At 46.7% G+C, this 16,360-nt stretch overlaps 2 protein-coding genes across 5 annotated transcripts in view; one reads left to right on the top strand and one right to left on the bottom strand.

Annotated features, from left to right (window-relative positions):
* Positions 1–5,797, bottom strand: part of ZFYVE28 (zinc finger FYVE-type containing 28) — a 162,468-nt gene extending 156,671 nt beyond the window's left edge. For all 4 annotated transcript variants that reach the window (XM_044295524.1, XM_044295517.1, XM_044295512.1 and 1 more), the window contains exon 1: positions 5,558–5,797. In XM_044295524.1, coding sequence (XP_044151459.1) covers positions 5,558–5,596 — 39 coding nt within the window. In that variant the 5' untranslated portion in view covers positions 5,597–5,797. The remainder of the gene's footprint in view (positions 1–5,557) is intronic.
* CFAP99 (cilia and flagella associated protein 99) overlaps positions 1–16,360 on the top strand; it is a 121,005-nt gene that overhangs the window by 8,108 nt on the left and 96,537 nt on the right. The window lies entirely within an intron of this gene.

The raw sequence follows: 16,360 nt of genomic DNA on the forward strand, positions 1-16,360 counted from the left end.
CTTCTGGCCAATATTTACTAATATGAGCGCATCCAGATTTTGGTGTAAAATTAAGCAAAATGTTGAACAGATTGGCAAAACCAGGGTTAGAGATATTATTGGCGCTTAGTGGAACTAGGGGAGTGGCTTCATGGGGTATAATATGCAATATTTTGAGCCAAACTGCGCCAAATTTCCGATGTAAAATAGGGGTCTCAAACTAAGTATTATCGTAGTTCTACACAGCACTGCCGGATGATGAGACTTTCTGGATTATCAGATGTATATTACTTATAAGAAAACTTATTTCTAGGTTTCAATAGGTCAGTGATGGATAACCTCCGGCACTCCAGTGGTGGTGAAACTACTACTCCCAGCATGCTCTACTCATTTCTAAGGAGTTATGAGAACGGCCAAGCAAGTGTGCATCTTGGGAGTTGTAGTTTTACCACCGCTGGAGTGTCGGAGGTTAGCCATCACTGCTATAGGTTCTATCAACCTAACGCCATGTAGATTCCTATAATACGGCTGAGACTACCACCAGGGGGCGACACCACACGGCATACAGAATACACAGGATACCGTGCGCTCCGTCACTACTGACCAACACCTAAGGGGTCAGGTTATCTAAAAGACTGCACACATTAACCCATGGTAGATAGCTTCTGGCTGGAGGTGGCCTTTGGCTGTCAGGGAATGCTGAGAGTTGTAGTTTTCACAGCAGCTGGAGAGCCACAGGTTACAAGCCAATCACTAGAGTCTGATGGGTGTCATTTCATTCAGTCTAATCGGGCTGAGAAAGCTGACGGATTAGTGAATATTCTGGATTATTGGCCAATCATATAGACCACGGATCGGCAACCTTCGGCACTCTAGCTGCTGTGAAACTACAACTCCCAGCATGCACACATACTTGGCTGTTCTTGCAACTCCCATAGAAGTGAAAGGAGGATTCTGGGAGTTGTAGTCTGAGAACAGCTGGAGTGCCGGAGGGTGCTGATCCCTGATACAGAGAATCTACAAGGAGACTATAGATCTTTTTTTTAATGTCTTATGTCAGACTATCAGAATTGGGGCTCATGCACACGAATGTATTTGGGTTCCATTTTATTTGCAGCCCGTACGCAGAACTATTCACTTCAACCAGGCCGCAAAAAAACAGAAACGATTCTGTGTGCATTCCGTTTCCGTATGTCCGTTCCACAAAAAAAATAGAACATGTCCTATTATTCTCTGCATTACGGACAAGGATAGGACTGTTCTATCAGGGGCCAGCTGTTCCGTTCCGCAAAACACGGAATGCACACGGACATCATCCGTATTTTTAGCGGACCGCAAAATACATACGGTCGTGTGCACGAGCCCTTACACAGACAATTTACTGATTTGAATGGACATTGTGTAATGCTTCATTTTCCCTGAGGTGGCGCTGTTGGGAAATTCGACACTTACTGGCAGATTTCAGATGATCGCTGGGGATCGCAGCAGGGACACACTTTGTGTTCCAGCACTTTTATATCCATCCATCCAATATCTGATTGGTGAGAGGTCTGACTCCCAGGACCGCCGGCAAGCAGGGGCCCTGCCGCTGGAAACAGGGAAAAGAACTACACGGCGCCATCCACTGTGCAGTCGACGGAACTGGTTACTGCAGCGCTGCTCCCACTGAAGTGAATGGAGCTGTAATTCTGGCACCGAATCTACTGAAAAACAGATGACCAGTGGGGCTGACCGGAGTCCGACCCTCACAATTCAGATATTGATGACCTGTCCTAAGGATAGGCCATGAATATAAAAGTCCAGGAAAAACAAGTAGGATTACACAGCTGCAGGACATGGCGGGGATCCCCGTCACCTATCACCTGGTTCCGCTGGCTGTGCTGGGGAAGCTCATGTTATAGCAGAGCAGATAAGGTGTTCTCAGATTACACACCCAATGCTATGCTATGCTATACATATATGCAGGAAGGAGGAAGAGAATACCACTGCGTACGTCAGGAATATAGATAGGAGAGGGGGGGGGGGGAACATAGGTGGGTATGCTGGCGCAAATTGTGCCAGAAAAGTGGGGCACGCGGAAATTCTTTTAATCTGGTAATGTATCCCCGTCACGAACCGTCTCCGCAGAACTGCAGCGGAAGGAGAGAAAACCTAGAAAGAACGTCCATAAGAAAACCGGAACAGAGTTAGTGTCATGCGTTGTTCACATCTGCCTCCACTCTCTCACACTGGCGTCGTTACTTCCGATATTGAGATCCGGCAGAGGATCTCAATACTGGAAGTAAACGGATCCGTTTTGATTTTGCACATCAGGATGCATCTGTTCCTGTTAGGATGCGGCTGTGTGAAATCAAAACGTAAAAAAAAAAAAAAAAAAAAAAAAAAAAAAAACACGGATCCGTCACCATAGACTTACATTTTTTCACTGCCGGATCTGTTTTTTTTTCCCAGTTTTTATGACCGGAGGCAAAAGCCAAGCTTGCAGCGGTTTTGTGTCCGGTCAGAAAACGGAAAGCTGACGGAAAGGAAGACGTCCTGAACCGATCCCTTTCTATTCAGAATGCATGAGGACTAAGCGGAAATGTTTTTTTTTCCGGTATTGAGATCCTCTGCCGGGTCTCAATACCGGAAAACAACAACGCAAGCGTGAAAGTAGCCTAACTCCATTCCGTTTCAATCCGCATTTGAGCACTGGTAATGCGCCATTCCTGCCCGCTCCGATATTTTGGGCTGCGGGGCTTTTTTTGCTTTCCGCCAGAAATAACTGCTACGTGACGGAAAGAAGCTTCCCGTTCTCCTGCTACCATTATCGTCAATGGATGACGGACAGAATCGCTGGGTGTTCCAGTTGTACTCGCCGTTCAACCAGTTTAACGGACCCGTCTTTTTCTGGATAGGTCATCAGTATCTGATCAGTGGAGGTCCGACACCAAGGACCCCCATCGTTTAGCTCTTAAAGAAGGCCCCAGCGCTCCTGTGCGCTCTACGGCCTTCTCGCAGCTCACCAAGCACAGCGCCGTACATTCACTTCTATGGGGCTGAGCTGCTCTGTGACGTCACTCGGCCTAGGCAAAGCAGAGAGAAGGCCGCGGCGCTCGCTAGAGCGCCGATGCCTTCTCAAGGAGCTGATCAGCGGGGGTCCCGGGTGTCAGACCCCCATCAATCACATACTGATAACCTATACTGAGGGTAGATCATCAGTATTAAAATCTCGGAAAAACCCTTTAAGGCCTCATTCACACTTCCATGTCCATGGTACGGCCACAATGGCGCGGTCTTTGTTTCATCTGAGACACGGTCCATGATCCGTGGTGATTTTTGGTCAGTCCATGTGTCCTCCGCGTTTCATGGACACTGCAAGGAAGTGGTTTCTGGAGCGTTTTCTAGCAATGATCTCCAAAAACCACAGAGGTGATTTTCACGGACCCGTAGACTATAATGTGCGCGAGGGATCTGTTATCACGGTCAAAACAGGGCGTGCTTCCGTGGCGTCACCTAAAACAAACCAATGAATAGTTCCTCGCCAGTTTCCTCCTCCGCCGCTCTTTGTTTTTCTGGCTGCAGCGGTGACGTTCTGTGCACACGGGTCCCTGCTGCAGCCAATCACTGGCCTCAGCAGACATCCGCTGCACGGCTCGGGCCAGCGATTGGCTGCAGAGGTAACCTGTGCATAGAAAGTCATCTCACTGCAGCCAAGAAGACGACATCGGAGGCTGGAAGACCGGACTGCAGCATTTGAAGAAACGGCAGAGAAAACGGGTGAGGATCTATTTATTTGTTATTTTAGGCCACGGACTGAGGTCGCCCGAGTTTTTATATAACTCCGCCAACCCCTTAAAAGTCAGTGGTTACATGTGCAGTCCATGGAGGCCGCAGACGGCCGCGATCCACTGATGTGTGAAAGAGCCCTGAGCCCTTTTGTTCCGTTTTTATGCCTTTAACGCCATATATTTGTCTCAATTTGCGCCGTTTTCACTCATCATCCATCCACGAGCCTAGCGTGCTTCTGATAAATCTCTCCTATACCGCCATATAGTGCTCGCTCAATTGTCCTGTGAGATGTTCCAAGTTAAGTTACCCACAATGCACCAGTCACCACCGTTCCCAACACTCTGCGGCTCTGACCCTGTAATATCACTACCACATCTTCTACGCAGCAGATGTGGCCCTCTCAGGACCTGTATGACGCTGTGTGTCAGTGAATGGAAACAACATCATTTATATGTAGAGGATGAAAATGCTAACGTACGTGCTATTATCCTGCTGGACGTTTGCCACAATTGTATCTAATCAGTGCAATTCTGTGTGAGCTAAACAGTCTATAGTGCAGAGCTGCATTCACAATTCTGTCAAGTGCCATTGGAAACAGTCAGCAAGCCTCTCGTCAGACACATCCCTGACAGATTAGCTGGACTCCACTATTAGGCTCCATTCACACGTCCGCATTCGTTCCGCAATTTTGCGGAACGAGTGCGGACCCATTCATTCTCTATGGGGACGGAATGGATGCGGACAGCACACAGTGTGCTGTCAGCATCCGCATTTGCGGAGCGCGGCCCCGATCTTCAGGTCCGCAGCTCCGCAAAAGATAGAACATGTCCTATTCTTGTCTGCAGCTTGCGGGGTGCCGGCCGGGTGATTTGCGGATCCGCAACACACCACGGACGTGTGAATGGAGCCTTAGAGTGGGCAGTAACTTTTCCTGACATCAAATCAGCGATCCTGACTGCACTTCCCAGAATAAGGATATCCAGCTTCAGTGCTACAAAGAACGCTGGGAGATTTCAGCTTTGAAGGCTGCAGGATTGTAAACGTAGCACTGGAGTATAATACAGAGGATAACTCGGGATCAGTAATGTATGTGACTCCACCAGCAGAATAGTGAGTGCAGCTCTGGAGTATAATACAGAGGATAACTCGGGATCAGTACAGGATAAGTAATGTATGTACACAGTGACTCCACCAGTAGAATAGGGAGTACAGCTCTGGAGTATAATACAGGATATAGCTCAGGATCAGTACAAGATAAGTAATGTAATGTATGTATGTATATATACAGTGACTGCACCTGCAGAACAGTGAGTGCAGCTCTGGAGTGTAATACAGGGTGTAACTCAGGATCAGTAATGTATGTATAGATTGACTCCACCAGCAGAATATTGAGTGCAGCTCTGGAGTATAATACAGGATGTAACTCAGGATAAGTAATGTAATGTATGTACACAGTGACTGCACCAGCAGAATAGTGAGTGCAGCTCTGGAGTGTAATACAGGATATAACTCAGGATCAGTACAGGATAAGTAATGTAATGTATGTACACAGTGACTGCACCAGCAGAATAGTGAATGCAGCTCTGGAGTATCATGCAGGATAAGTAATGTATAAGAAAGTTACTCAAGTACCTATGTGAATTGATTCCACATGTAACATGCTGCTAAAAAGCAGAAGGGCCACTTCCAAGGGCTGACAGTGAAGTCGTACACAGGGTGATAACACATAGTATACTGTACATAGCCTGGCATCACATGACTGGGGCCCCCAGGAGCCAGCTCTACCTGGCAGCAGCTCTGCACTTACCTTGGGTTTGTACAGCCACTTTCTGAACCTGTTCATCATTCCCTCCGGGGCTGTGCGGCTGCTGGCTGTCACTGATCCCCAGGGGAGCTCCCCTTCCTCCTGCCGGCTGCTCCTAGCGCTGTGCTGTAAATCCGGGTGTCAGTCACCCCAGTCCCAGGACACCCGAGGACGGCTCTCCCCTTATTGTCAGCAGCAGCAGTGAGGGCTCCACTGACAGCCCCAATACAGTCACCATCCCAAGCAAGCAGCGCCACTCTAACACGTCCGCGCATGCGCGCCGACTTTCTCAAGCCAAACCACCTAGCATCGCCACGCCCCGAGCCGCGTCCCAGCAACCAATCACGAGAGGGAGGCGGAGACTTTCATGTTAATTACCTACTCCCTGGAGAGATTCTACTTCGCCATTTTTAAACTGGGCAACCATTACGTGTGGCCCTTGACTAAGGAGGAAGAGATTTGTCACGTCCTGAAGATAAAAACATAACAATATACAAGGATAAACTATAGTAACCGTGATGCGAGAATCGCTGCCACTTGCTGGGCTTTTAACAATGAATGATAATGAAGTAACAGGCGCTGTTGGATTCTATCTATATGTGTGTGATAAAGAGATAGTGAGAGTGCGGGGAGACATTGAGGGACGTTGTGGCAATCTGAGAAGATTTCTACCAGAGGTGTATCTCCCCATGCCAGATTCCAATATGGCCGCCGCAGAGAAGGCGTGTGGATGCCTACGCCCCTCCCACCCCTCCCCCATGCATATGTATACTCAGTCCTCCTGAGGCATGGATACTCCTATGTGGAGATGCTTCCCATAACAGTGACGTGCCGCGGTGCTGGAAATAGAAGTCATTATCATGTCAGTGTGCGATATAAAGGCTGCGGAGTCGTACAGTCTCCTCGTGTGACAGACAACATACCTGTAATCAGCGTCACCCCTGTAATTACAGGGGGGGGATATATATATATATACAGTATACAGGACATGATAATCAGCGTCACCCCTGTAATTACAGGGGGGGGGGGATATATACAGTATACAGGACATGATAATCAGCGTCACCCCTGTAATTACAGGGGGGAGGGGGGAATATATATATATATACAGTATACAGGACATGATAATCAGCGTCACCCCTGTAATTACAGGGGTGGGGGAATATATATATATATATATATATATATACAGTATACAGGACATGATAATCAGCGTCACCCCTGTAATTACGGGGGGGGGATATATATATATACAGTATACAGGACATGATAATCAGCGTCACTACTGTAATTACAGGGGGGGGAATATATATATATATATACAGTATACAGGACATGATAATCAGCGTCTCCCCTGTAATTACAGGGGGGGGATATATATACAGTATACAGGACATGATAATCAGCGTCTCCCCTGTAATCACAGCTAAAATATATATATACAGGCGACGAATCAGATGACAGATAACATACCTGTAATCAGCGTCACCCCTGTAATTACAGGGGGGAGGGGGGAATATATATATATATACAGTATACAGGACATGATAATCAGCGTCACCCCTGTAATTACAGGGGGGGGGGATATATATATATACAGTATACAGGACATGATAATCAGCGTCACCACTGTAATTACAGGGGGGGATATATATATATATACAGTATACAGGACATGATAATCAGCGTCTCCCCTGTAATTACAGGGGGGGGGGAAATATATATATACAGTATACAGGACATGATAATCAGCGTCTCCCCTGTAATTACAGCTAAAATATATATATACAGGCGACGAATCAGATGACAGATAACATACCTGTAATCAGCGTCACCCCTGTAATTACAGGGGGGAATATATATATATATATATATATACACACATACATATACAGTATACAGGACATGATAATCAGCGTCTCCCCTGTAATTACAGGGGGGGGGATATATATATACAGTATACAGGACATGATAATCAGCGTCTCCCCTGTAATTACAGGGGGGGGATATATATATATATACAGTATACAGGACATGATAATTAGCGTCACCACTGTAATTACAGGGGGGGGATATATATATACAGTATACAGGACATGATAATCAGCGTCACCACTGTAATTACAGAGGGGGGGATATATATATACAGTATACAGGACATGATAATCAGCGTCTCCCCTGTAATTACAGGGGGGGGATATATATATATACAGTATACAGGACATGATAATCAGCGTCACCACTGTAATTACAGGGGGGGATATATATATATACAGTATACAGGACATGATAATCAGCGTCACCACTGTAATTACAGAGGGGGGGGATATATATATATACAGTATACAGGACATGATAATCAGCGTCACCCCTGTAATTACAGGGGGGGATATATATATATACAGTATACAGGACATGATAATCAGCGTCACCACTGTAATTACAGAGGGGGGGGATATATATATATACAGTATACAGGACATGATAATCAGCGTCTCCCCTGTAATTACAGAGGGGGGGGGGATATATATATACAGTATACAGGACATGATAATCAGCGTCACCCCTGTAATTACAGGGGGGAGGGGGGAATATATATATATATATATACAGTATACAGGACATGATAATCAGCGTCTCCCCTGTAATTACAGGGGGGGGGGAATATATATATATATATATACAGTATATAGGACATGATAATCAGCGTCGCCCCTGTAATTACAGGGGGGGAATATATATATATATATACACACATACATATACAGTATACAGGACATGATAATCAGCGTCACTCCTGTAATTACAGGGGGGGGATATGTATACAGGACATGATAATCAGCGTCACCCCTGTAATTACAGGGGGGGGGAATATATATATATATATACACACATACATATACAGTATACAGGACATGATAATCAGCGTCTCCCCTGTAATTACAGGGGGAGGGGGGATATTTATACAGTATACAGGACATGATAATCAGCGTCACCCCTGTAATTACAGGGGGGGGGGTATATATACAGTATACAGGACATGATAATCAGCGTCACCACTGTAATTACAGAGGGGGGGAATATATATATACAGTATACAGGACATGATAATCAGCGTCACCCCTGTAATTACAGGGGGGGGGGAATATATATATATATACAGTATACAGGACATGATAATCAGCGTCACCCCTGTAATTACAGGGGGGGGGGAATATATATATATATACAGTATACAGGACATGATAATCAGCGTCACCCCTGTAATTACAGAGGGGGGGAATATATATATATATATATATACAGTATACAGGACATGATAATCAGCGTCACCCCTGTAATTACAGGGGGGGGGATATATATATATATACAGTATACAGGACATGATAATCAGCGTCACCCCTGTAATTACAGGGGGGGGGATATATATATATATATATATATATATATATACACACACATACATATACAGTATACAGGACATGATTATCAGCGTCACCCCTGTAATTACAGGGGGGGGAATATATATATATATACACATACAGTATACAGGACATGATAATCAGCGTCACCCCTGTAATTACAGGGGGGACTTATTTATATATATATACATATACAGGTGACGAATCAGATGACAGATAACATACCTGTAATTAGCGTCACCCCTGTAATTACAGGGAGGGAGGTCGGAATTATTTATATATATATACAGTATACAGGACATGATAATCAGCGTCAGCACTGTAATTACAGGGGGGGGAATATATATATATACACATACAGTATACAGGACATGATAATCAGCGTCACCCCTGTAATTACAGGGGGGACTTATTTATATATATATACATATACAGGTGACGAATCAGATGACAGATAACATACCTGTAATTAGCGTCACCCCTGTAATTACAGGGAGGGAGGTCGGAATTATTTATATATATATACAGTATACAGGACATGATAATCAGCGTCAGCACTGTAATTACAGGGGGGGGCTTATTTATATATACACACATACATATACAGGACATCATAATTAGCGTCAGAACTGTAATTACAGGTGAAGATTTTAGCTCTAGATATATACACACATATAACAGGGGCGGACTGGGAACTAAGAGTGGCCCAAAGTTGGTTACAGTTCCGAATTGCATAGATGCCAACTGCCCCGAATATGCGGAGACTGTCCCAGATTTTCAGAGACATTCCTGGCAAATTCGCCCTGTCCCCAGCCAAAAACGGGCAGGGTTAACTCAAACCCCACCCACAAGTGGGTGCTTCTGGGGTGGGGCTTATATGCCCCGATTTTACCAATTGAAATGTTAGTAAGAAATTGACAGAAAGCGGAGGCAACACTGATAGAAGGGGCTATTATAGCATATTGTGGCACAAAATACCGCCCCAGCAGAGCCAAATACCACAGTGCAGCACAATATACTGCCCCAGCAGAGCCAAATACCACAGTGCAGCACAATATACTGCCCCAGCAGAACCACAGACCACAGTGCAGCACAATATACTGCCCCAGCAGAACCAGATACCACAGTGCAGTACAATATACTGCCCCAGCAGAACCAGATACCACAGTGCAGTACAATATACTGCCCCAGCAGAACCACAGACCACAGTGCAGCACAATATACTGCCCCAGCAGAACCAAATACCACAGAGCAGCACAATATACTGCCCCAGCAGAACCAAATACCACAGTGCAGCACAATATACTGCCCCAGCAGAACCAAATACCACAGTGCAGCACAATATACTGCCCCAGCAGAACCAGATACCACAGTGCAGCACAATATACTGCCCCAGCAGAACAAATACCACAGTGCAGCACAATATACTGCCCCAGCAGAGCCAGATACCACAGTGCAGCACAATATACTGCCCCAGCAGAACCAGATACCACAGTGCAGCACAATATACTGCCCCAGCAGAACCAGATACCACAGTGCAGCACAATATACTGCCCCAGCAGAACCAGATACCACAGTGCAGCACAATATACTGCCCCAGCAGAACCAGATACCACAGTGCAGCACAATATACTGCCCCAGCAGAACCAGATACCACAGTGCAGCACAATATACTGCCCCAGCAGAACCAGATACCACAGTGCAGCACAATATACTGCCCCAGCAGAACCAGATACCACAGTGCAGCACAATATACTGCCCCAGCAGAACCAAATACCACAGTGCAGCACAATATACTGCCCCAGGAGAACCAGATACCACAGTGCAGCACAATATACTGCCCCAGCAGAACCAAATACCACAGTGCAGCACAATATACTGCCCCAGGAGAACCAAATACCACAGTGCAGCACAATATACTGCCCCAGCAGAACCAATCCCACAGTGCAGCACAATATACTGCCCCAGGAGAACCAGATACCACAGTGCAGCACAATATACTGCCCCAGCAGAACCAAATACCACAGAGCAGCACAATATACTGCCCCAGCAGAACCAGATACCACAGTGCAGCAAATATACTGCCCCAGCAGAACCAAATACCACAGAGCAGCACAATATACTGCCCCAGCAGAACCAAATACCACAGTGCAGCACAATATACTGCCCCAGGAGAACCAGAATACCACAGAGCAGCACAATATACTGCCCCAGCAGAACCCAATACCACAGTGCAGCACAATATACTGCCCAGTGAGAAACCAGATACCACAGTGCAGCACAATATACTGCCCCAGCAGAGCCAAATACCACAGTGCAGCACCATATACTGCCCCAGCAGAACCAGATACCACAGTGGCAGTACAATATACTGCCCCAGCAGAACCAGATACCACAGTGCAGCACAATATACTGCCCCAGCAGAACCAATACCACAGTGCAGCACAATATACTGCCCCAGCAGAACCAATACCACAGTGCAGCACAATATACTGCCCCAGCAGAACCAATACCACAGTGCAGCACAATATACTGCCCCAGCAGAACCAATACCACAGTGCAGCACAATATACTGCCCCAGCAGAACCAGATACCACAGTGCAGCACAATATACTGCCCCAGCAGAACCAAATACCACAGTGCAGCACAATATACTGCCCCAGCAGAACCAGATACCACAGTGCAGCACAATATACTGCCCCAGCAGAACCAGATACCACAGTGCAGTACAATATACTGCCCCAGCAGAACCAGATACCACAGTGCAGCACAATATACTGCCCCAGCAGAACCAGATACCACAGTGCAGCACAATATACTGCCCCAGCAGAACCAATACCACAGTGCAGCACAATATACTGCCCCAGCAGAACCAGATACCACAGTGCAGCACAATATACTGCCCCAGCAGAACCAGATACCACAGTGCAGCACAATATACTGCCCCAGCAGAACCAGATACCACAGTGCAGCACAATATACTGCCCCAGCAGAACCAGATACCACAGTGCAGCACAATATACTGCCCCAGCAGAACCAATACCACAGTGCAGCACAATATACTGCCCCAGCAGAACCAGATACCACAGTGCAGCACAATATACTGCCCCAGCAGAACCAATACCACAGTGCAGCACAATATACTGCCCCAGCAGAACCAATACCACAGTGCAGCACAATATACTGCCCCAGCAGAACCAATACCACAGTGCAGCACAATATACTGCCCCAGCAGAACCAAATACCACAGTGCAGCACAATATACTGCCCCAGCAGAACCAAATACCACAGTGCAGCACAATATACTGCCCCAGCAGAACCAAATACCACAGTGCAGCACAATATACTGCCCCAGCAGAACCAAATACCACAGTGCAGCACAATATACTGCCCCAGCAGAACCAAATACCACAGTGCAGCACAATATACTGCCCCAGCAGAACCAATACCACAGTGCAGCACAATATACTGCCCCAGCAGAACCAGATACCACAGTGCAGCACAATATACTGCCCCAGCAGAACCAAATACCACAGTGCAGCACAATATACTGCCCCAGCAGAACCAGATACCACAGTGCAGCACAATATACTGCCCCAGCGAACCAAATACCACAGAGCAGCACAATATACTGCCCAGCAGACCAAGTGCAGCACAATATACTGCCCCAGCAGAACCAAATACCACAGTGCAGCACAATATACTGCCCCAGCAGAACCAAATACCACAGTGCAGCACAATATACTGCCCCAGCAGAACCAAATACCACAGTGCAGCACAATATACTGCCCCAGCAGAACAAATACCACAGTGCAGCACAATATACTGCCCCAGCAAAAACCAATACCACAGTGCAGCACAATATACTGCCCCAGCAGAACCAAATACCACAGTGCAGCACAATATACTGCCCCAGGCAGAACCAAATACCACAGTGCAGCACAATATACTGCCCCAGCAGAACCAAATACCACAGTGCAGCACAATATACTGCCCAGGAGAACCAGATACCACAGTGCAGCACAATATACTGCCCCAGCAGAACCAAATACCACAGTGCAGCACAATATACTGCCCCAGCAGAACCAGATACCACAGTGCAGCACAATATACTGCCCCAGCAGAACCAAATACCACAGAGCAGCACAATATACTGCCCCAGCAGAACCAAATACCACAGTGCAGCACAATATACTGCCCCAGGAGAACCAGATACCACAGAGCAGCACAATATACTGCCCCAGCAGAACCAAATACCACAGTGCAGCACAATATACTGCCCCAGGAGAACCAGATACCACAGAGCAGCACAATATACTGCCCCAGCAGAACCAGATACCACAGTGCAGCACAAGATACTGCCCCAGGAGAACCAGATACCACAGTGCAGCACAATATACTGCCCCAGCAGAACCAGATACCACAGTGCAGCACAATATACTGCCCCAGGAGAACCAGATACCACAGTGCAGCACAATATACTGCCCCAGGAGAACCAGATACCACAGTGCAGCACAATATACTGCCCCAGCAGAACCAATTACCTCCCTGGAAGCTGCCACATTCTGTCCTCCTACTCCAGTGCCTAAGGAGGGCAATACACTTGACTCAGAAGTCAGAAGGGCGCATGTGGTTGCCAGTCAGGTACATAACTACTTGACACTTCCAGTTGATTACTTACCTGACTGGTGGCCCCTGAGCTTCGGCCCGACCAGAAATTTCCCTGTAGGGTCTATTGCCAGATTAGAGTCTATCTTGCCACAGGTTCCGCATTCAGGACGATCCTTAAGATGCAGAAACCCAAGGGTCAGCCTCAGATTTCTGCTGTAGTCTCTTCACAGTGGATATTTCCATTGTAAAATTCCACTTTAAGGCCTCATGCACACGCCGTTGTTTTGGGGGCTCGGATGTGGACCCATTCACTTCAAAGGGGCCGCAAAAGATGCGGACAGCACTCCGTGTACTGTCCGCATCCGTTGCTTCATTCCGTGGTCCACAAAAAAAATATAACCTGCCCTGCCATCCGTGTTTTGCGGATACACGATTTGCGGACCGCAAAACACACAGCGGTCGTGTGCATGAGGTCTAAAGGGGCTGTCTCACTTCAGCAAATGGCATTTGTCATGTAGAGAAAGTTAAAACAAGGCACTTACTAATGTATTGTGATTCTCCATATTGCCTCCGCCGCTGGCTTGATTAATTTTTCCAGGGGTTACAACCTCTGTTGGGGTGGCCTGTGCGGGATCTACTGTGCATGCGTGGCTATGTGCACTCCTGCGGTCCCCTGCCTCCAGGGAGACTGGCGTCTTTTCCTATAGTGTGCAAGCACGACCACTGCTGATGCATTGCAGGGTGATCGTATAATGTGATGGAAAAATGAATCCAGCCAGCAAAGGAAGCAATATAGACAATCACAATACATTAGTAAGGGCCTTGTATTAACTTTCTCTACATCATAAATGCCATTTGCTGAAGTGAGACAGCCCCTTTAAAGGGCTTCTGTCACCCCACAACAGTCATTTTTTTTTTTGGGCTAGTTACATTCATTATAGCGCGATATATGAGAATATAATGTTGTCACTTACTTTCATGCGGCCGATGACATCTTCTCTTTTGGTGAGGGAGTTCTGAGGAGACGAGCCTCCTCATCTCAGAGCGCCTGCGCCGAATGAACAGAGGCGCGCGATTTTTGAAATACTGACAGGGCCGGCCGGAGGAGGAGATCGCGGCTGGCCCTGTCAATCAACACGACGAGGGGCGTTTTTTTGCGGCGGCTACCAGCAAGTAGACGCCCTACTTGCTGGTAGAGACCTGATTTGCATATTATAAAACTTCGTTTTCTTAAGAAACGGCTGAATGAAAGTAAGTAACAACATTATATTTTCATATATCGCACTATAAGGAATGTAACTAGCCAAAAAAAAAAATGACTTTAGTGGGGTGACAGAAGCCCTTTAAGGGGTTAAAAAATAAAAAAATTAACTCACCTTATCTTGTTGTTCGCGCAGCCGGCATCATCTTCTTTCAGGACCTGCTAAAGGACCTTTTGATGATGAAATCTTCTATCTTCATTCAGCAGGACCTGCGCTGACGTCACCACGTGATGAACGCGATTACGTCAAAGGTCCTTTGGCAGGTCCTGAATGATGAAGAAAGAAGACCATGCCGGCTGCGCGAGGTGAGTTAATTTTTTATTTATTTTTTAACCCCTCAATACACATTTTAGTAAGCATTTTGTATTCAGAATGCTATTATTTTCCCTTATAACCATGTTATAAGGGAAAATAATACAGTAAATTGACTTTAATAGGGTTGCTCATCCCTATCATCTCCTAGAAACCATGCGTGAAAATCGCACCACATCCGCACTTGCTTGCGATTTTCACACATCCCCATTCATTTCTATGGGGCCTGCGTTGAGTGAAAACCGCAGAATATAGAGCATGCTGCGATTTTCAACCAACGCACAAGTGATGAGTGAAAATCACCGCTCATGTGCACAGCCCCATAGAAGTGAATGGGTCCGGATTCAGTGCGGGTGCAATGCGTTCACATCACACATTGCACCCGCGCGGATTTCTCGCCCGTGTGAAAGGGGCCAAACAATTGACATTCTGTAGATTTTAGATTCCTCACCGCAGGTCATTTTCTGCACCTAAAAAACACGCGTGTTCATGGGATTTGGCAAATCTCATTCACTTTGCTGGTATTGTATAATCTGTGTTATTCTCACAAGGAAATCTGGGTGGAAAAACTGCACATAATCCGCAACGTGTGTGTTATCTCGGGATAAGTCATCAGTATCTGATCGACACCCGGGACCCCCACTGATCAGCTGTTTGATTAGTCGCCGGCGCTTCTCTCAGCTTTTCCTAGGTCGAGTCACGTCACGTTCATCACTCACGTGGCATAAGTACAGCTCAACCCTATAGAAGTGAATGGGGCTGAGCGCAATACCAAGCATAGCCGCTATACAATGTACGGCGCTGTGCATGCTGAGCATGGAGAAGGCTGCGGAGCTCACAGGAGTGGCGGTGTCTTCTCCAACAGCTGATCAGCGGGGTCCCTGCTGTCGGACCCCCTCCGATCATATACTGATGACCTATCCTACGGCAAAAGTCAGGGTACTTTCACACTTGCGTTATTCTTTTCCGGCATTGAGTTCCGTCCTAGGGGATCAATACCCCAAAAGAACTGATCAGTTTTATCCCCATGCATTCTGAATGGAGAGTAATCCGTTCAGGATGCATCAGGATGTCTTCAGTTCAGTCTTTTTTACTTTTCAGGACGGAGATAATACCGCAGCATACTTCCGTTTTTATCTCCGTCCAAAATTCCGGAACACTTTCCGGAATGCCGGATCCGGCATTTTTTCCCATTGACA

The sequence above is a fragment of the Bufo gargarizans genome, chromosome 1 (genome assembly GCF_014858855.1).
Source record: "Bufo gargarizans isolate SCDJY-AF-19 chromosome 1, ASM1485885v1, whole genome shotgun sequence".
Classification (NCBI taxonomy): Eukaryota; Metazoa; Chordata; class Amphibia; order Anura; family Bufonidae; genus Bufo; species Bufo gargarizans.